At 34.7% G+C, this 22781-nt stretch overlaps 3 protein-coding genes across 3 annotated transcripts; 2 read left to right on the forward strand and 1 right to left on the reverse strand.

Annotated features, from left to right (window-relative positions):
- The first annotated feature begins 111 nt into the window (after positions 1 to 111).
- Positions 112 to 6789, forward strand: LOC125220188 (beta-galactosidase 10). The gene is made up of 19 exons (XM_048122346.1): positions 112 to 305; positions 382 to 477; positions 567 to 679; positions 774 to 840; positions 934 to 1026; positions 1643 to 1786; positions 2086 to 2174; positions 2789 to 2894; positions 2978 to 3065; positions 3199 to 3317; positions 3729 to 3893; positions 4187 to 4395; positions 4504 to 4613; positions 4755 to 4864; positions 5025 to 5132; positions 5542 to 5652; positions 5746 to 5957; positions 6105 to 6441; positions 6523 to 6789. The coding sequence occupies exons 1-19, from the start codon at positions 123 to 125 to the stop codon at positions 6631 to 6633; spliced, it is 2571 nt and encodes an 856-aa protein (XP_047978303.1). The 5' UTR covers positions 112 to 122; the 3' UTR covers positions 6634 to 6789.
- Positions 6790 to 6866: 77 nt separating this feature from the next.
- On the reverse strand, positions 6867 to 9511 carry LOC125220219 (probable NAD(P)H dehydrogenase (quinone) FQR1-like 2). The gene is made up of 2 exons (XM_048122385.1): positions 8837 to 9511; positions 6867 to 7398 (listed from the first exon to the last, which is right to left on the reverse strand). Exons 1-2 carry the CDS (start codon positions 9358 to 9360, stop codon positions 7170 to 7172), a joined length of 753 nt encoding a protein of 250 aa, XP_047978342.1. The 5' UTR covers positions 9361 to 9511; the 3' UTR covers positions 6867 to 7169.
- A 9867-nt stretch (positions 9512 to 19378) lies between these two features.
- On the forward strand, positions 19379 to 20471 carry LOC125201614 (homeobox-leucine zipper protein ATHB-40-like). Its single transcript, XM_048099798.1, has 3 exons — positions 19379 to 19535; positions 19635 to 19966; positions 20109 to 20471. The coding sequence occupies exons 1-3, from the start codon at positions 19463 to 19465 to the stop codon at positions 20316 to 20318; spliced, it is 615 nt and encodes a 204-aa protein (XP_047955755.1). The 5' UTR covers positions 19379 to 19462; the 3' UTR covers positions 20319 to 20471.
- The last annotated feature ends 2310 nt before the right edge of the window (positions 20472 to 22781 follow it).

Raw genomic sequence — 22781 nt, forward strand, 5'->3', positions numbered from 1 at the left:
ATCATAATCCTTGGTTAAAATATAAGGAACGGGATTTGGATAATATTATTATTATCAACAGTATAAATAGGAAGAGATAGAGAGAAACAAATTTCCTGAGCTGAGCTTTCCCTCTCCCTCTCATGTTAATGGCGCGCCAACACATACTCTACTTCTTCTTCTTCTTCTGCACTCTACTTTCTTTGTTTCCCTCTCTCTCCTCTGCTGCTTACAATGTCAGCTACGACACCCGCTCCCTCATCATCGACGGCCGCCGCGAGCTTCTCATTTCCGCCGCCATCCACTATCCTCGCAGCGTCCCCGCCGTCAGTGTCTCTCTCTCTAGATCTCTGGAATCGCACTAACTTACTGAATTATAGCTGAACTGTGCAATGTCTGCAGATGTGGCCGGGATTAGTACAGTTGGCGAAGGAAGGAGGGGTTAATACAATCGAAACCTATGTTTTCTGGAATGGCCACGAGCTCTCCCCCAACAATGTCTGTGTTTCTGCTTCACTTATGCATTTCTCTCACTCTCACACTTCCTTTGCCGAATTATTGAATAGATCTGTTCTCAATTGCTGCAGTACTACTTTGGGGGAAGGTATGATCTAGTGAAATTTTGTAAGATAGTTCAGGAAGCTGGCTTGTATTTGATTCTCCGGATCGGTCCATTCGTCGCAGCTGAATGGAACTTCGGGTAGCTCTTCATTAAAAACTGACTTGAAATGACCTCCGTGCTTTGCTTCTGTCTAATCGGAACATTTATATGCTTTTGTGTATTATCTGTTCAGTGGTGTACCTGTTTGGCTGCACTATGTGCCGGGGACTGTCTTTCGCACTGACAACGAGCCTTTCAAGGTTTGCTCAACTCTATCTGCTGTTTTGTATCTACATTATTGATGAATTTGGCTGGTGTTTAGCTTGTTTGGATTTGGTGTTTGGATTTTTCAGTACTACATGAAGAAGTTCATGACATTGATTGTGGAAAAGATGAAGCAAGAGAAGCTTTTTGCATCTCAGGGAGGTCCTATTATCTTGTCACAGGCAAGTGAAGTTGTGTTTGTTTTGTACAAACTATGGCCTTTAGTGATTACTGCCTAAGATTTGAACAATATTGGCACCATGTATGTCTTCTGGATATATTGCTTGTATTTATTCTTGCTGCCAGAATTACGGATGCTGTAGTGTTCAGTCTTGCTTTTGACCTCCATAGTTAATTGTTCTTTGATGCTATGATCATTGTTGGAAATCAATTTGAAACCTTTAGTAATTTCGCTAGTCATGGAGACGGCTCATATGAAACCTTTCGAAGAAAGCATAATACATGTTTCCGTTAGATAGGTTTCTTGAGCAATATTATTATTGAGCTGTTTCATGAAGAAAAAGGCCTTTCAGTTGAAGAGCTAGGGAAGAAAACTAAAAAAACATATTCTGAGCATGAAATGCATGTTGTGGACTGAAAGTGCATCATACCAATTCTCAAATGCAAATTGAAAATTAGGGAAACTGTAATATGCCACATTAGGTGCTAACTTGCTAGTCAGATAATGTACGATATTAAGGATCTCCTCGATCTTCATGGACTTGTTTCCAAATTGTTATGTTGCTATATATATTGGAGTATATAATTATTCTATCTTGCTGCTTTATTGAAATGCAGGTGGAAAATGAATACGGATTCTACGAGTCTGCTTATGGAGAAGCAGGAAAAAGGTACACCATATGGGCAGCTAACATGTCTGTTTCTCAAAACACGGGTGTACCTTGGATTATGTGTATGCAGTTTGATCCTCCTGATACTGTGGTAAGCTGATGAATTATTTCAATCATTCTTCTACCTATTCAAAGCCAAGTAACATGAACTCTATGGACCTTCTGGCACGATGAGATCTTCATTAACTTTTATGCCTCGATCATCTTCAAGTTCCTCTTACAGCTGTGCTTCTTGTCCTGCAAAATGCTTGTAACTTACTGAGGAATAAAATAGTTGCTCTCTCTCTCAGAATAATTTCAATAGAAATTTAATGTTGGTAAATTATTTATCTATATGATGAAATTATGTGTAAGGTGTAGGATTTTCTAACACTATTTTCTTCCTTTTAGATTGACACATGCAATTCATTTTACTGCGACCATTTCAAACCAATCTCTCCTAATAAGCCCAAATTCTGGACAGAAAACTGGCCAGGATGGTAAGTTACATTGCTCTGACTTATATCAACGGATTTTCCAATATGTTCTATTTTCTTTATTCAAGACATATCACACACTTTCCAATTCAACTAGGATCATTAAGAGATAGTACTACTAAAAGGTTTGAAGATTAAAAACTGTGTACAAGTAATGACTAGATCATATCTGGATCAAAATCAACTTTATAAACAGTTATTAGCAAAGGCATCAGCTCTTTGCGTATGAAATGATTTTCTGCCATAAACTGTATGATCTAGTTCTTTGTTTAAACACATAGCAACGAACTACAAATGAAGTTAATGTAGCTTTGGCTTGACTGTTCTTGGTTATTGAAAAGGTGAATACACTCATGAATTAGTCCATTAAAAATATTAAGTCTCAAATTAAGCTAGAGCTCTTATTATTTTTATAGCTTTTCTGGAGGTTTTATGGCATTATGGCATTCAAAGATATGTAATCACATTTTTTTAAAAAGTTAAATCATGTTGCATCCAACCACCATATTTATGCTTGAGTGCAAGAACCATATGGGTAACTGTCAAGAATGAAGAATCACAATACTGAAATCAGTAAGTACCCCACTGCTTCATGACTTGAGCTTTAAATTTTTCAGGTTTAAAACATTTGGAGCAAGTGATCCTCATAGACCTCCTGAAGATGTGGCTTTCTCGGTTGCACGATTTTTTCAGAAAGGAGGAAGTCTTCAAAACTATTACATGGTCTGCAGTTTTCTTCTTGAAAGTAATCTCCTACAGCCCCTTAGGCAAGTAGCAGTAAATGAGGTTTTGGCTTTTCCTTTCAGTATCACGGTGGGACAAACTTTGGACGCACTGCAGGTGGACCATTCATTACTACAAGTTATGATTATGATGCACCAATTGATGAATATGGTAAGTCTTGGTACTGTATATAATATACTCTCCATGGTTTGTGAGCTTACGGACTATGATTGTAGTTGGAAATGGGTTAATGTATGGTGTCTTTCGAGTTGTATTGCTTTATTTGTGATGATATGGCTTCCAGGATTGGCTAGATGTCCGAAATGGGGGCATCTTAAAGAGCTTCATAGATCTATAAAGTTATGTGAGCACGCATTGCTAAATGGAGAGCCGAAGACTCTATCACTAGGACCCTTACAAGAGGTGAACCCCTGGAGCCCATGCATTTACATTTGAATTCTTGTGATTTATTGCCAAGAGTTATCTAGGCCTTTCATGCCGTCATTATGATGGTGAAGACATAGATGATAAATACTTGCAATAGTAGAGAATCTTCTATAATTTGTGTGAAGTCTCGGATTCTCTAATAAATGCACCACCTGAAAAAGTTTGGTATATATGGGGACTTGATATACCTGCGGGCTGCGGAGAATAAGTCTCAATACTTATCACTTTTGTAAAAAAATTTATTTCTTATTTATAAATTAAATACTCACACTAGGTTCATTTTTGGTTGTTGTTAGACTTCATTGCCATTCCAAGTTCAAGGCTAATTAATACAGTATTGTATTCTGCCAAAGACTTTAATCATTGACAGTAGAAACTATTTTGTAGGTTGATGTATATGAAGAGTCATCAGGAGCTTGTTCTGCTATTATTTCTAACACGGATGATAAAAATGGAGCAACAGTAGTGTTCAAAAATACTACGTATCACCTGCCAGCATGGTCGGTTAGCATTTTACCGGACTGCAAAAATGAAGTTTTTAACACTGCAAAGGTAATTATTAATCTGTAAACCTGAGGGTATGTTTCAATTTGTTCACTTTTTTCTAGAACTGCATGATCACATATATCTAATTGAAGTGAATCCACACACCTGAAGCATTACTACAGAAACTTCAATATGTTGTGATCAGAGTGACTTAGAATTGAACTTCAGTTATATAAATAACACACTAGATCATAAAGAGTTGAGTTCTAGCTAAAGGCTACTAATTTATTTATTTAGTTTTGATGATGAGCAACTTTCTAACTTACGTTCATGCTCTTCTTTCTTTCTTTCAATTACAGGTTGGTTCTCAAACATCTGTTGTTGAGATGATACCAACAGATTTGCAGCCATCAGCTACAACTCCTCATAAAGACTTCAAAGGTCCTCAATGGGATGTATTTAGAGAGAGGGCTGGAATTTGGGATGCCGCAGATTTTACAAAAAATGGATTGGTAGACCACATTAACACTACAAAAGATACTACGGACTACCTATGGTATACAACAAGGTTAGTTAACAATGTACCTTTTTTACATTTTGCATGTTTTTCTATCTTAAATTACTGGTATAAGTTCACAGGTATTGAAGTGAACTTACAAATTTTGTTTTATGATAGTTTTCATGTTGATGAGACTGACGAGTCATTCAGAAGTGGTAAAAGTCCAGTGATTTTAATTGAATCGAAGGGCCATGCTATGCACGTTTTCATCAATCAAAAACTTGAAGGTTAGTTCTGTCTCTTGTCGACTATTCGAATACGAGAACATATTTTGTCTGACTCCACACAAGAGATGCCCCACTGTACACCAGACTTTTCTTACTAGTATACTATAATTGACTGAAGCATCAGCTTATGTTTCTCTTCAGCTACTGGGTCAGGAAATGGCACGGTACCACGCTTTAAAATCAGACGTCCCATTGCTCTCATAGCTGGCAAGAACGAAGTTGCTTTATTAAGCATGGCTGTTGGCCTACAGGTCTTTTATTTTTAACTCAATTTTTTGTTTCTAATGTTTTCTGAACTATTTCACGCGGAGATCAGTATTACCTCTTTTATGCTTCTCAAGATTTTTCAATAGCAGTGATCTTTTCTATATATCACTTACTAAAATTTTGTATTTGCTTCTTAAATGCTAGAATGCAGGAGCCTTCTATGAGTGGATTGGAGCTGGTCCTACTAGTGTCAAAATTGTGGGGATAAAGAATGGGACGGTGGACTTGTCCACCAGTAAGTGGACCTATAAGGTACTATCTTTGTTTCTTCTTTTATTATATGCACTATCTCTGTAAATATCTTGTTCTTCGCCTATGATTACAAAATTAATTAATCAGACTCAAATTGAAAATGCATCTCATGAGTAGTTAGAGTTACCATTGCATTATGTTTTCTGGATAGAGGACTCTTACAGATGACTGGTTTTGTTCATGCATAGAGATTTGAGTTAATATTAGACAATGTAGGAGTGTAATATGTCGTGATTAATGTACATAACTGTTTAGGATAGCACATTGTTTAAGCTATGTTTATTTCAAACGGAAGTTTAAACTATGTTAGTTGTGCCTCATTATCCTTTTCATGGATTCTTTGAAATTGTTGATCTAGTGTGCTGCAATGAATTTTATGCTTCGTTGTTTATATACATTGTATTTTCAGATAGGGTTGCGTGGAGAATCCTTGAAGATATACGAGCCAAATAATTTGAGTCGTGTAAACTGGGAATCTACTTTTAGACCACCTAAACATCAGCCCCTAACATGGTACAAGGTAAGAGGCTTGAATGGTTTCTTGTTTCCAACTTGATTTTTGTATCAATGGTTTATTAATTTTATATTGAGCTACAAATGCTTGTATATGCAGGCTGTGGTGGATTCTCCACCTGGGCAAGAGCCTGTTGGGCTTGATATGATTCACATGGGGAAAGGGTTAGCTTGGTTAAATGGAAATGAAGTCGGAAGATATTGGCCTCGAAAGGCCTCCCCTCATGAAATATGCGTTAAAAAATGCGACTATAGAGGAAAATTTATGCCTAACAAATGTAATACAGGTTGTGGAGAAGCGACACAACGGTGGTAAGTTTCTGTACTTCAAATCATGGTTAAGCTGGTTCATGAGTGCGGTGGTTGGCCTGATATTATGTCTACTGGAGCCAGCCTCGAGATTTAAAAGAGTGTTTCTTGCATTGTAATGGCCTATTATCGTATATGTTTGTCGTTTAGGTACCATGTGCCAAGATCTTGGTTCAAACCATCAGGTAATGTGTTGGTGATCTTTGAGGAAAAAGGCGGAGACCCTTCAAAGATTCGTTTCTCAACAAGAAAAGTCTCAAGTCTGTGCTCGCATATTGCTGAAGATCATCCTTCGTTCGACATGGAACACTTGCAGATAAGCTCAATGGAGGAGTACAAAAAGAAAGCAACTGTCAGTTTGAAATGCCCGACGAGCACAAAAATCTCTGTTGTGAAATTCGCAAGTTTTGGAGATCCAGTAGGAAGCTGTGGAACATATGCTGTGGGAGGATGCCATGATCCTAATTCTGAATCCGTCGTGCAGAGGGTAAAATCGGTTCACCCCACACCGTCTGTATCTGTGCTATAGTATGTTATATGACGATAAGTGCATCGATGATTTTTGCAGGTTTGCTTGAACAAGGAGGAGTGCGAATTGGAATTAAGCCAAAAGAATTTTGATGTCAACTTATGTCCCAATGTGGCTAAGAGGCTTGCTGTTGAGGTGCTCTGTAGCTGATGATGGAATCTTTTATTTACTAAATTTATCAAAGATTCCATAATCAAACAATGTTATTTCTTACAATCTTGTTGAAAGGAAATGAAATGCAAAGGTTTCAAAAACATTAAAATTTTCAAATTTTGTTGGTAGAATAAATTTTTGATGTTGCTTCGAGATATTTGATATTTCCTCTTAATGCTCTTCATGATATATGCAATATCATACATCTCCATTAAACACATCACACCTAATTCAACAAATTATCTCAATTAAAAGAGGAAGAAAATATCTAGTATATATACGATATTATACACTACGAAGAAATCCAAACGCACCACACCTTATTACACAGCAATCGACCAGAAATGTAAACACATATACACTTCATAACCATTCACCAAAAATAATTGAATTGGCAAACAAATCTTAAATGAAGACGACAAAAAAAAAACAATGGATAATGGGGCAGGAACTTCAATAGTTCACAATCAAGAATTGAATGAGCAATACCTATCATGAAACACGATACTCAAGGACTGAAAATTTTGATGCTGTCAGGGATTAGCTAGCCGCTTGACTATGCCAGCCATGTAGTTGCCTTGGTGCTCTGCGAGAGCCAGCTCCGTTTCACTTGGCTCCCTTGTGCCATCACCTGCGAAAACCCCAGCTCCATATGGAGTACCCCCTCTAATGGAATCCATTCTGAACATGCCCGCACCAAATGTGTATCCAATCGGAACAAATAGCATCCCATGATGAGCTAATTGGGTGATCGCTGTCCACCTGCCAATTTGGACAACCTCCATCAAGCACACTTTCTTGTTTCTCTATGAAGTCTTAACATATTATTTACTACAAACAGAATACAAATTTCTACAAAATTATAACAAGATACTACTCCAGATTAATTCAACTGAATCACCCTCACCCAACAATTTTACTGTCAGTCAACTTCGTTTCCAGATTAATTCAATAAAATCACATAAGCAAACAAAAATGCAGTCAAACTAAGAAATGAAAGAGGAATCTAATACAGACGCAGTTGCAGCCAGCTGATAAATGCACTAAAAGTAATACTACTATTATAGTTCAAAAATGAAGAACAGTACCAAATTTCTATATGCAATGGTAAGGACTTCAGATATTTTTTATAAGATTCCAGACTTTCCATCATTTCTTTTTGTGGAAGCAACAAAATCCCATTTTATTCTAGCATTAAGCCAAGTGGCAGTCAGACCTTCTTCCATGTTTTAGAACTTAATGGCCGGACATCATTATGTTAGCATTAAGAGCAAACACAGCAGCAGTCAAGTTGCTAATGCATGTGCCAGTTTTTTAAAAAGCAACTTACTATGTTGCCAATCCAGTTAATTATACGAGATGTTGCACAGATTTGAGTTATGATACAATGTTACAGGATAAAACAATCCTGGCATCATTGATCATAGTAGCCACGATATGTCCCTACTTCTGGGATTTGCCCCAAATTTAGCATCGGTTTAATAACACAATGTTGTCAGGACTTCTGACAATGAAAAGAACTTAATACACAAAATTGCAGTTTCTATATCAGAACATTCGAAATTAACTTTTCAGCTACAATACTACTCCGTGCTTGGTGCATCTCTAAACTCTCACTTTTTCAAAAAGAGAGATTTTTCCATAAAGTTCCTACGAATATACACATTTGTGATTTGTCAAGTTCCAACACACCAAGTGAGAGTTTTATGTCACAGAGTTCACTTGTGTCTAAAGTGATCTTCCTAAGTAGAATTTTTCTAAGAAAACTGATTCATGAATCATGATTGGCTGTCTTGTTCTTCTAGAACTTAACCTCACATACCACACATGGAGTCAGGAATTTTTCAGTCAATTTTCAGACAGAAGCTAGTCAGCACTATTGTTCCGAAATTTCACGAACACAGATACGAGAAGTACTCCAAAAGTTCCATCCAATAATTCAGTAACTACAAGTGAACAAAGATCTAATGAATCAAACACCACCATTAATCTGCATTTTGTTAGAGTAAGGCAACATTTTCAAAATTGCAGTATACATAAGTAAAACAAACAATTGCATACGCATTTCCACATCAATTTGAAAAATCCAAAGCATCAAAAACAAGCAATTCGATCCCTGTCCATCAAAATATCTTCCAACATCATTGAAACAAGCCACATTATCATAATAAATGAATACAAGAGTAAAATTGAAGCTTACGCAGTGGTCTCTTGTCCGCCTCCTTGAGTCCCGGTGCTGACAAAGAATCCGGCAGGCTTCCCAGCCAGCTTCTGCTCCTTCCACAATTGAGAAGTCGAATCGAAGAACGCCTTCATCTGCGCCGCCATTGAGCCGTATCTCGTGGGGAAACCGAACAAAAATCCATCGGCGGCTGCCAAATCGGCGGGCGATCCGATCTCTGGGATCGAATCGTCCTTGGGCGGGGCCTGCATTTTGGCGAGGACGTCGTCGGTCAAGGTCTCCGGGACTCTGTAGAGCTCGGCCTCGACGCCGGCGACGGAGTCGGCGCCCTGCTTCATCCGGCGCGCGAGGCCCTCCACGTGGCCGTACATCGAGTAGTAGACTATGAAGAGCCTCAGATTCCGCGGAGGGATGGCGGATTCGTCGGCGGCGATTTCGGTGGGGGTGGACTCGGGGAGTTCATGGTCGTCCTCGGCGGCGGCGGCGGTGGTGTGATTGGGGAACTTTTTCTTGCTAGGGACACAGCCCCCGCCTTTTCCCATCGAGAAATCAAGGAAATGGAAGAGGCGGCGGCGGCGGCGGAGGGGAGATGGGGAGGCGAAGTGAGGCGGAGCTGACTAAACGGTGGCGTTTTGTTCTACCAACTATCTTGGTCAATAAAGCCACTATTCTTTATTCGGAATAATACATGAAATTTTTTGTTTCTTTTCTTATTTTATTATACCTTATGAGTTATGAGATTATATCCCAAGTCGATTAGTGACATGGCTTCATTTAATTGAAAAACTAATCTAAATAGAATAACACCACTTTACTATTTTAGAATATTAACAAAAATAGTCTCGTTTTTAAATTAATTGAATATACTAAAATTTAACTAATTTTAGGTTATTTAGTAATTTGATCCAATTAACCGATGCGCAAATATAATATACTTTTCTAATAGGGAATTTCATCACTGCAACGCATTAATTGAAAAAGTTCAAAACCAAAAAAGCTAAGAAGAAGACTTGATTATTTTGTGAGACCTAATTAATAAACATCTACTATTGGGGAGTATATTTTTATTCTTCATCTTGGCAAAAATCACACCATTTGGGCCTCTTAATAACACAATTTATTCAACAAGACTAAAAGTTTGTTTTAATACCCACCAAAATGAAATTGCATGCAGCCCATTTAACTTTAACCAAATGTAGTCTCATTATTCAGATTACCAGCCCAACTTCAAAAGTGTTTAACTTGAAAATGAGTTTCTTAATTATTTGAGGGAATGGGATTATGGAAGTGGTGGGAAATCTTGAGACTTGTTTTCCTTTTTTAGATTGAATCAAAAAAATTAAAGTGACTTTAATGGTTCCAAATATCTTGATTTTATGGTTTAAATTAATAACTAATTCTCATCCGATAAGTTTAGTCATTATATGAATTGTGATATTTATGATGCCGAGGCACATATATGTATTACTCCTACATAACATTGAATTATTTATTTATTTTGTCATTCTCTCATATTAATGAAAAAAGATTAGGATGTAGTCTATATCATGGTGAGAAATGTCGAATAATGCACTTTAGTGTTATGATTTAGTTTATAGTAGTATAGTTGGTTGTTTATGTGTTTTGTTTTTGTATTGTTTTCTTACTTTTAATTTGCTTGGCTATGTGTTTTATGAATGTCGCGATTGGTACTTTTATTTCAATTTAGAGTTTGTCCAAGTACTTTATTTCTTTTATGATTTTGGCTATAGAGTTCACTTTTAACTATATGATTATTTGTACTCTAATTTTTATTGTTTGTTTCTATTTTGTACAACTACTTTGCTAGTCATCATCTTTTTAAATTAAGAATTTTGCAACATATTAAGAAACTATTGCCATGAACAAAAGCAAATACTGTCATAGTAAGTAGGGTAGCCAAAATATTTATATGATTATTAGAGAGATTCCCTTCAAATCCACCTTATATCATCCCATATCTTCATCAATGGTTGGATCTCAAGACACCTGAAAGATTCTTGACCACTTGTCTCTATTTATATCCTAATCACACACACAAAAATACACAATTAGTGGTATTCATGTGCCTTCGTACAACTTTCTATAATTTTACTTGGAAAACTTGTTGCGTGTCTGATTTTGATATCAAATGGATATAACATTCATTAAGCAAGATTAAGTAATCATTCATACCCCACCCTTTGTGCAATCAACATATATATAGTGTAGAAGTGATTGTAACGGCTAAATAGTCTTTTATTGGAACCAAATTTTGAATTAATAAATTTATACTACTTTTTTTGCTTGCAATCGAATGTTGATATGTTTTGACAATATTTACATAACAATTACACATAAGTAGTAGTTTTAATTCGATATATATACTATATTCGTCCACATATAATAGTTCTATTTTTCTTCTATTTTAGCTTTCTATTTTTAATAATTTTTTGTGGTAATTGGTCCCATTTTTTTATTGACAGACATGCTTAGTTACTTTTTCTCAATATCTCCTTTCTATTTATTAATTTTATACTTCCCATCGCCTAAAAATAGAAACATTTAAAATGATACGAGTTTTAATGCAAAATTGGTAAGTAAGAGATAAAAGAAACGCGTGTTAGCAGAAAATGGGTCTCACCTTAATAGAGAGTAAGAAATTTTCTAAAAAGCAAGTACTAGTATCTATTTTTAAGGGACTAATCAAAAGGAAAGAATTTTTATTTTAGAGGAAGGATAGAGTAGACATGCCCACGGTTCGTAAACCAACCGCCGGTTCCGGTTCGGAACCGCCGGTTTCGGTTTCGAGAAATGTGGAATCGGAACTGAACCGTGAGGCTATTCCACGGTTCCGGTTTCGGTTCAAAAACCGGCAGTTCCGGTTTGGAACCGCCGATTTTCGGGCGATTTTTTACGGTTTTTCACGGTTCCGAACCGCTGGTTTCCGGCGGTTTTTCGCGATTCCGACTCGGTTTCACGATTTTTCGACGATTTTTCACGGTTCCGGCATGGTTTCGGTTCGTAAAATTTGAAACCGGAACCGGCCCACGGTTCAAAATATGACGGTTCCGGTTCAAGAAAAAAGTCATGGTTCTGGTTCGGAACCGGAACCGGCGGTTACGATTCCGCGGTTAACTGCCGGAGCCGAAAACCTTGGGCATCTCTAGGATAGAGGGGCGATAGAGTACTAAATTTACACGAGTCCACTATCACTAGTTCAACACTATGGGTAATATAAGTTGACGAAATACTTTGACTATTAATTACAATGTGTAGGAGTATTAATTACATATTATATCACTAGAGTTAGAACCTCAACCTTAAAGTAAGAGCTTTATCGGAGCTCTTAGTATAAAATAATTACCTAGGCTAATCCCTAACTTAAGGCGTAAATTGAGGGTTATATATTGAACTATAAAATTAGTGGTGGTAATTTTTAATTTAAAACATCGAAAAATGTGAATATTTCTATTGTAAGGGAAGCGGGAAACATGGAACTATTATGTCTATATTAATCATATATTATCTGAATTAGTCACAATAAGTTGAAAATTAATCGGATTTTCAATAACTTGATTTTCCATAACCACAATTTGATCAGCAGTATTTATTTATGGTGACGCCTATATGCGTGTCATTTTGTATGTGACACGTTTGAATGTATAGATTCAAATCATTGTCCTAACTCTTAAGATAATACTAGTATTATTGAAGGTAGTGTTCTTTTCCAAAAATTATAGGTATTTTGGTTACATTAAATACTTTTCAGTTGCTCCAAAATGAGAAAACTAATTAACACAAAGTAGCCTTGATTTTGTTTATAATCAACAACATATATAGTATGGATATGGAAGCCACTTTAATTGATTATATTTTACTTGATAAGTGAAGCTCTATCTAATCAAGGAATTTAGAGTAAACAAAATATTATCAAATCTGTCACTAAATAAGGAATAATTAACCTTTTGTAGTAACCATTTACCCTGCATATCCACTATATATGGTCCACAAATAATTATTGCTAAAACATTGGAAAATCATTCATCTATCTTTAGAGAAAAGACATTTACTTTGAGTAATATGATTAATTAATAAAAATAATCTAAGTTAATTTATTATTTACTTTAGTATGCATGTATTGATTAATCCTTTAAATACTCAATTCATTTTTTTTTTTATCATATATTTGAAGTCGCTATATATAATACCAAGATTAGTGAGAAGATTATTAGTCTTATCCAATCACAACAAGTACAAATTGGTTTAGCTAAGAAATAATGATGACCACGTGTAATATAACTGATGCAGGACCACTCCCAATTGCGATTAGTACTAATACACCAATATAAAATACAATTAATAAAGTTAATGACACTATGCCCAATCAATGTGCTTTAAAAAGATGAAAATAACAATTAGATAAGCATAAACAATTCAGGAATATTCGGAAAGATTCAATGTGATTAGCCACTAATCATCTCTTAATTAAACACCTCGGAATCTGGGATGTGATTAGCTGTTAAGCATGTAGCCGGTAAGTTGGGAGATGGGAAGCAAGAGCTAAGGCTGTCGGGATAAACATAACAGTGGATTAAATATTAATTACTTTAGTTAATCAAGGATTAAGAGTTGAATAAATCCAAATTAAGCCCATTGAGAAACAAGTCATGCACAATCAAAAGCAAAAAGGAATCATCTAGCCTCTCCTTTTTTGCATTTTCAATGGGAAAAGATGGGCGATTAGTTGCCTAATTTGTCAGCTTTTGGAGAATCTCTCTTTGATTAGTTGCTAAGATATTGATTAAAAGAGGAACCTTCGTATTAAAGAGTGAATTATTGAAGAGTTTTGTTAATTTCACTTTCTAATAAGTATTATATTTTTATTTTCATGATTTATATTTTACAACTAGAAAAAAAAAACAAAAAGTCATGTATTTATCCGTTTTTTTAATAACCACATTTAATACCTAAAATGACCATTTGTGAGTTTTAGTTGATTTTTTTTTCATGATTTATGTTTTTCATTTATTTATATATATTTTTTTCATATAACCACAATAAAAATATCTAATATGAGCATTTATTGAAAATTAACTTATATATATAGTCATTCAGATTTAAATTGAAAAAGGTGATTCCATCACCTCAGGGCCTTTACACCCTAGCTCGATAAGAGTAGTGAGGAAATAAATTACGATAAATCTCAGCTTGTTTTTCAAGAAAAAGACCATGTTATCAGAGCGCACAAGAAGCTATCACAATGGATGAAACTTGCCGTCTTCCGTGAATTGAACCTAATTAATATCTTAATTTATAGATAAAAATGCAACCAAAGTTTTAACTATTGTATACGCCGTCCATACTAGTAATTACTTGCTCGGAATCAACAATTACGGTGCCTAAGAACATTATACTATAAGATTTAAAAATGGTTTAATTGTTAAAGAAAATGCCATCTTTATATTTGCTCCATCTTAAGTTATAGTCCAAATCTTACTATTAGTTTAAGTTTTCTTAGCTCCAACTTCTAGTGTAAAACAAAAGCTATACACTAAATAAAGAATTGGGTTTCATCCTTATCCATTCCTACCACCTTTGACTACATTCATCTTCTCTTGTCCTTGTAGTAAATCCCTAGAAATAATGCAGTCTTATCCCACTTTGATTATGATGCTTTCCATAAATATAGCTCGCTATATTGCTAAAAATGGAAATAAATAAAGAGAAAAATAAAGACATGAGAAATAGTCGGTAAAATGTCGACCTAGTCACAAAGACTTATATTGAGCCCACATGTCATTTGCCAAATATCATATCGCAAAATTTATTTATTTTTTTCGACTAGTAATGGAAAAAGTTCATTTACATGTCATGCTACACAAAATAATGTCTGTCGAAAGTAGTATTACTTTTTAAGATTTATAGCCTAATTGTAAATGATTCTTGATATCTTTACTTAAGTAATTACGTTCAGGTTGAGTAAGATATAGTAATAGGAATAGATTGGTGCTATACATATCTAATCATATTTACAAGTTTTTAATTGAGTTAACGGAAAAATAGTTGTGACATATGATACTATGTTATGAAATAAGATATATACCACTACTAGAATATAGTTGAAGTGGCTAAGTATAGTACATATTCAAATAATTTGAATATATTCTACGTATACTACATTTTTAGTTATGGAGACCATCCCGAACTTCTAGATAGTACTTCGCTTTCCGTCTTGTTTTTCGTCGGTTGTTGTTGATGCTTGGTTGGATGTTTTGTTTGTGCTGTTGTTTTTTTATAAAATTTCTTTATTTCCTTTTGTGAGAGTATATTATTGTTCTGTTACAATAGACACTCTTGTTGTATTTAGTGATCTTTGATGATTGCAAACTCGCATAGTCACATGTAATATAAATATTTTTCTCTCTTATAAAAAAAGCAGGTGCATTGTCCCAACTTACAGGGCTTAATTTGAAGTTTGAATCTATTGATTCTTTGTTTCATTTCTTTTTTAATATTCATATATCTAATGAAAATTATCCACCACTATCTGGTTGAAGGTTCACTATCCAGTCTAGAGGGGCTGAATATGGTACAAAATTTCCTTTATTTGAAAAATGCCATTTAGATTTTAGACAATGTCACATATCTCTTTCCCTAACTCACTCACACTTGCCCTTTATTGCCTACAATTTCAGGATTCATGAACTGAATTCTGGGCCTACTATATTCCAAAGTTATTTCCAAAATTAGGATTCTTCTAGAAGAGTATAAGTGAATACTTTCATTTCAAGAAGCAAATAGCGCCTACCATGCATGTGGAATTTACTTATAACAAACACGCAATATGTTACATAAAAACAAAGCTAAAATATTGCATCCATACATGTTATTCATTTCTATGAAACAAAACAGATTACTTACTTACTTGGAAAACTGCATGCCCCCTTTTTCTTGTATATCATGATCATGTGTCTAATTACTACATCATACGATGTTTGTAAGTCTATACCACTTTTAAAATTTCATTAATTGAACTAGTTTGAAATTCCCATTGAGAGTTTGAAAGATTTGTTTCAAAGATTAGTGACGGTCGCACAAGTGGGGTCGTCTTCTTGCATTCGTGCAACAGTTCAATTTATTAAAGTACTGTTGCATGAATGAAATTTATAGTACTAGTTGTGTAAGAAACTAAGAACACATTTGATGTATGATTATATGATTTTAATATGCTCAGAGTTTTTTTTCAAGATGCAACAATACATATTGTGTGAAATATAAGTATTTAAAACAAAGAATTATACTCGAGTATATCCTTCTTTGTTTTCTTTTTCATGCACACTTAGTACTTTATTTAATAAGCACACAACCTATAGCTAGGTCGTATCAACAAAGCTACCTCGAGTTAGAGAAAGGGATTCATTTGCTTTTGGTTTTGTTAGTATTTAAATTTAATGCTCGTCCAATAAAACTCTGAGTGGAGTTTGGGATTCCTTTTATTAAATAAAAAAAAGAACATAAAAACCAAAAAAGCTGCAACAATAAATTTCTTTTAATTATTACCAATATAACAATTTTTAAGATTTAATTTTCAGTGTAAAAATATACTTATCATGTGTTTCGCTTAATATAAAAAAATACTAGTACTAATAAACATCATTCCAAACAGCTTATCTTGTGTAACTTATCCAAAGAAAGCAACGTGAGTATTAGAAATATGATTTGACTTACTTTAAAAGTCGAGTTTACTTTTAAAACAACATATCATATAATACAAAAACAGTAATATTTGGATTAAAAGAATAGTGGCACCATATGAAATATTTTCTCTCTGTCTCTCTCACACACAAATAGTTTCAAACTGCAAAATCAATTGATGGAAAATAAAAATAAAATAAAACAAAACTACTTGGTCAAACACTCATGTGTAAAAGATATTTAATTGTGTTAAAAGATGATATATAACAAGACAACTATCTCTATATTATATAAATGTGTTAACAAAGAATATGTTAATTATATCTATATGGGCATGATTAAGCGTGATTAAGTATAACTGGTGACGCCAGAGCTTACGCATTGTTTTTTCGTCCTATTATCGTTAGCCAAGTCTTGTTGAGCTCGAGTCTTTTGCTCGATTCCTTTTTGTTTTTGTTTTTTCTCACAAAAAGCAAATTTAATATTATACTTTATTCCAATCCTACCAACTCAAATGAGGTGTTTTTTTTAAGAAATAACGTTATATTGTGACCACTAACTATTATCACGACTCCAATAGGTACCTTAGGAATGTGCAACATATGCCAAATTAAAACACAATAATAATTTATTTGTGAATTACAATCTTAGAATATTTTTGCAAAAGTTTGACGGACGTCACCGCGAGCACATTGTTTTTACTAGTACTCCACTATTTAAACAACCTAGTTTTGTTGGATAAAAAAAATTGGGAATGTTTCAATGGCAAAAAAAAGAAAAAGAAAAATAAATGTTATGCCTTTTGGGATTATGTATTCTTTTATTTACGACAGCTAAACTGAAATTATCATGCATTTGTTATTACTATTAGCAATAAATCATTTTTCATGATATATTACGTTAAGTCGTTAACAAACAATTTGAGATTAAACAACTCAAAATGAAATGCAAAGTGTCTATAAACATGTCACAAGCAATCTCATTTCCTCATTGATTTATTAAATGATTGCTGAGTTTTCATCAATTTTTGGATTGTCGTATTATTTGATGTGATAGGAAAAGGCAAGTGAAGTATGAAATGCGTCTGACTTATTCTCGAATTTTCTTTAAGACAGTATTTATATGTTTCATTGAACAAGAGATTTCTTTGTCAAGAAAAAGATAGTGAGAAAATGGATTCCTCTTATTTTACTCCGTGCGCTTTACAAATTGAAATTAAGTAGGTCTAACTGTTGTATGCATGTTGCCTAATATTAGAGTGGTTAATATCTGAGGCTAAAGGTCTCAAATTCAAAATTTATCACCTCGTCAGTTCATCGTCGGAGAAATTTCTTCAACAATATTTATATTTAGAAAGATTTATAATTGTTTAGTGTAGAATAGTAATCTCCCTTCCACGATTAAATGCCCCAAATTTCTTTTTTTCATTGGTCCATGATTAAATGCCTCATTTACTTTTACTACTTTTAGTAATAAACTTTATATTTTACTAACTTATCCCACTCACGTTGTATTATAAAAATAATAGCCATATAAATCCGAGTCGGATAAATTTATGTCACTTAATAGCGAACAAAGAGTAATTAAATTGATGGAGTACTTAGGTTAGTTAGAATCCCAACTTTATCCAAAGATGTTGGGCATAAGATGACAAATAACGTTGAGTCACAAAAATAAAATTTTCATACACTAATTTGTTCGTTGTCATCCACTTGGCCTAATTTGAGGTATCTTAGTTGGGTCTTGTTGGTTGGTGAGAGAAATTAAGCCAAAAATACACGTGTTAATGAAAAAAGTGTTTAAGAAACTAGTATGCTTATAAAAAAAAATTCAAGTGGCAAATTAATTAAAAAAAATTAAACAACACAATATTGTTTTAATTAATTGAAATTAAATACCCGAAGTAAGATTTAAAGTATGATAGTAATTAAATGATACACAAATATATTTTAATTTATATAAGAAAGTAGCATACTTTGATTTGAGTGGATAACTTTTATTCACATGATGGCCAATCCCATTCTATTGCCTTCATTCAATGTGGTTTCCAAATATGGCGAAACGTACTATAATGGGATTCTTCACCAAAGGCGCAACTAGTTTTTTTAGAAACCAATAGTCATGTTATTATTATGTATTTATTATAAAATATTTGTACGTAGTACTTATCATAACATAATATCTTTATCCAAATCCAAATTTTAATCCATAATATGAACATCGTTATAATGGCTAATATCTAACGCGTGAGAGCTGGTCTCGCACAAAATTCACGTTTATATAATTATAATTGAAGTAAATTGTCAGAAAAATTTTGATATTTGATCAATTTTTAGTCTTTCGTGTCCCACAATTTTAAAAATTAGTCGAAAAATCATGAAATTTCGATATGCTTGTAGTCGTCTGACGACGAACTTTTTTGATGACATTGTATTTGAGAGGCAAACTAACATAAATTTTGGTAGAAATTTGTTATGTCTCGCAACCAAAAAAACCAGTTGATAAAACAAGTTGAGATTTGTCGCATTATGTCACTATCGATGAGTTATATGATATTGTCTATTTATAAATAAAACAAAATCATTTGGTTAATTCCATCCATAATATATTATAGTGACTGAATTTTTTCTACTACATATAATTGCGAACAAATCCCAACAAATTTTAACCATAAGTATGATTTTTTGCCTCTTATATTTATTTATAATGTTAATAGACTCGTAGATCATGCCATCAAAGGAAGTGCTAAAGAAATCACTCTTAAGATTAGTTTATGTCTTAATGATTAAGAGCAAAAGGGGCATTCTTGTAAATTCGCGTAAAGAGGATGTCCAATTAGAAGATTTAGCAGTATAAATACAAGTTGAAGAGTGAGCAACATGCTTAGCAAAAAAAAAGAAAAAGAAAGAACTCTATCTCTTCTTCCTTAACCAATCAGTCAGAGTTAGAATGAGCCACGAATTCAGTGACATGTCTGAATACTATCCTGTCGGAATAATCAGCCAGTTTGCCCCAGATCAAGGTAACCAGCCACTTGTTATCACTATTAATTAGAATTAAACACCAACGTTTAATTAAATTATAATTTGAATTTGAAAAAAAATGTTTGATCTCTGTGTAGGGATGGTGGTGGAGAAGGCAAAGACACGGCGGAGGCGGAGGAAAGGGAAAGGCGGCGACAACGACAACGAGGGAGATGTGATGATGAGGAAGAGGAAGCTGAGCGAGGAGCAGCTGAGCATGCTCGAGCTGAGCTTCGGCAGCGAGCACAAGCTTGAGACGGAGAGGAAGGAGAAGCTCGCGGCCGAGCTGGGCCTGGACCCGCGCCAGGTGGCGGTGTGGTTCCAGAACCGCCGCGCTCGGTGGAAGACCAAGAAGCTCGAGGAGGAGTTCTCCAAGCTCCGCTCCCACCACGACTCCACTCTTGTAGAGAAATGCCGCCTTCAGACTGAGGTCGCTCACTTCTCTCTTATTTTATTAATTAGTATCCTCGATTGCATATTAGTCTGATATTATTATTTGCTTATATTTAGTTTGACTGCATATTAATTTGATATTGTGTGGTTATATAATTTTGGATGATTGATGGATGCAGGTGTTGAGAATGAAGGAGCTGCTGAGTGAAGCGGAGACGGAGATCGGGAGGCTGCGGGAGAGGGTGAGGAGCAGCGACAGCCCGGCGGGCTCGTCGGGTCAGTCGATGGAACAGGGCTTTGTTGGCGGTGGTGAATTTGGGATGGAGGGTTTAGAGAGCGTGTTTTGCGGCCACGCTTTTCAGTGGGAGGATCATGTTTATTATATGTAGTTGGTTGATGTTGATTAATTAGGGTCTCATCTAATGTAGATAATCACGATTAGTGTAATATGTATGTAAATTACTTCTCCATTTATGGGTAGTTGTGTTGTGTTTATTGCTGACCAGCAGCCAAGATTAGTGCAATGTAAATTGATTTCCAAAGCCCCACTTGGTTTAGTAATACGGCTCTCCGATTTATAGTACTACCTCCGTCCCCCAAAATTTGCTACACTTTGACCCGACACGGGTTTTAATAAATATAATGGAAAGTGAGTTGAAAAAGTTGGTGGGATGTGGGTCCTACTTTTAAAGTATTAGTTTTATAATAAAATGTGAGTAGGAATGAGTTAGTGGAATATGGGGTCCACTACCAAAAATGGTAAAAGTGAAGTGTATCAAATTTTCAGGGACGGACCAAAATGGTAATATGTATCAAATTTTCAGGAACAGAGGTAGTATAAATTAATCTCGTTTTAGGCCACGAGATATCGAGGTGCGAAAACATCATTTTACGGTTTTCAATTTAACAAATTTAATTTCTTTGAACTATTGTATCGTTAGATCATTCTTGAGTTTTAATTGAGATTAATCTAAATTGCAAATAAATTTCCATGTACATATAATATATGCATACATAAATTAAACTGATTCAATTTTAACTTATTTATCTTTATCTGTCTAATACGTAGTAGTATATTTTTATGTGTGTAATAAATGGTTATCAACTTTTCATATACATTTCTGATTCTTTACATTCAATATTTTGTTTCAATTCAGTTATTTAATTGAAAGTGTGAAATTAGTGCAAAGAAAATAAAATCGGTTGTGCGTCGCACGGAGTTAGCACTAGATTTAAAAGTCAAATTTCAAACTATTTTATTGGCAATAACCAAATAACTAGAGAAATTCAAACAATACACTATCTACCCGCGTGTGATGCACCATGCACAATCCAAATTACTTTTCGAGTACTAACTAGAACAAGGAATAATATCATAGCTATAATCTCAGCTCAATTTAATCCAATGAAGTGATGATTTAAAGTATGGACCCCAGTGTAAAAATTAATAAGAGACCCGTGTGTTGTTATACTAAATGAGTGAATAGGGTGTCTGTGAGTAGCCAAGTGGTAGAGAGGTTAATAATGTCTGAAGTTAAATGTCTTTGGTTCGAGTTCTCCGTAGCGCGATCTTTAAATTTATATTCATTTAACCATAAAAAAGGTGAATAGAATGCTAATCTTCATATTCAAACTAAATAATAGGATTATAATTTTTATGTATTTTTTTTGTTATCAAACTAAGAGTATCATTAGTGGGTCTAGTTACTATTCCCGTGCTGATTTAGACATCTCGAAGGATAGGATAGCTGGTCCAAGTTACTTCATATCCAAAGACAGAGATCAATCCTTGATAAGGCTAATTTCATGCATCGGTTATATAGTGAAAAACATTACATTTTGCTGGGTCTAACACGGTTTTTGAGCCAGGTGTGTGACAGAATCGCTAGATCCAGGAGATGCTGAAGGAAACAGTCTAACGAAGGAATGAAGTACAAGTGAGCAGAATCTAAGGAAAAAGAAGGCTTGAAGAAGGGAGTCAATAGCTGAGGGCAACAAAGTCTATCTATACCTCGCTGGGCCCCACTTCAACGCCTATAAATAGAGGAGCATGCAACACACAAGATATCACTCTTTTTTCGCTCACTCTTAGCTCACACACAACACACACTTGAGAAATGGGAGTTCTGGGGTAGTTTTCGGTTTCAAGGGGTAAATTCTTCAGAAAATTTCAGTCGTAACACCGTCCGCGTGAGGGCGAAGATACAATCTCTTTATTTTCAGTTTGTTTTGCACTCTTTCGTTCGAACTTCACTTTTGGAAGTCGATTTGGTTGTTGATGCTACTGATTATCTATGCACTTCTTTTAGTTTTCGTATTATTTGTGTTATTTCAAGTTGATTTACGTTGATCCTGCTGTTGAGAGTTTTTATTTCGGCAAGTTGTATGTTGATCTCTGTTTTTGTTACTTTGGTGCTCGATCTGGGAATTTGGCTGTAGATCTGCGGTGTTATTGTTGATCGGAGGTTGTTGGTTAAATCTGAAGTTATGAAATGTTTCTTTTGGCTGGAGTTTGTGTCGGACGCTTGGATCCGGAGTGGATTTAGCGTTCGAGGTTGGATCTGAACAGGGGAAGTCGAGTTATGCATGGATTTTGAGTTTTCTGCTTGCTTTCTGTTTTACTTCGTCTAGCATCCGTAGATCTGTTTAGTTCTTAATTGTTACTCATTAAAATTGTTTAAATCCAGTCTGCTCTGTTCCGATTCCGCTCATGCTGCTTTCTTCTGAGTTTTTTTTACGCAATTTGGTTGGAGAAGATGATGTCGCTGTTAGTTAGTACCTTAGTTAGTTGTTTTTCCAGCTTTTCGTCCGTACTCTGTTTTTTTTCAGTTATGGTCCCCACCGTCAGTTTG

This window comes from Salvia hispanica, chromosome 1 (genome assembly GCF_023119035.1).
Source record: "Salvia hispanica cultivar TCC Black 2014 chromosome 1, UniMelb_Shisp_WGS_1.0, whole genome shotgun sequence".
In the NCBI taxonomy this organism is placed as follows: Eukaryota; Viridiplantae; Streptophyta; class Magnoliopsida; order Lamiales; family Lamiaceae; genus Salvia; species Salvia hispanica.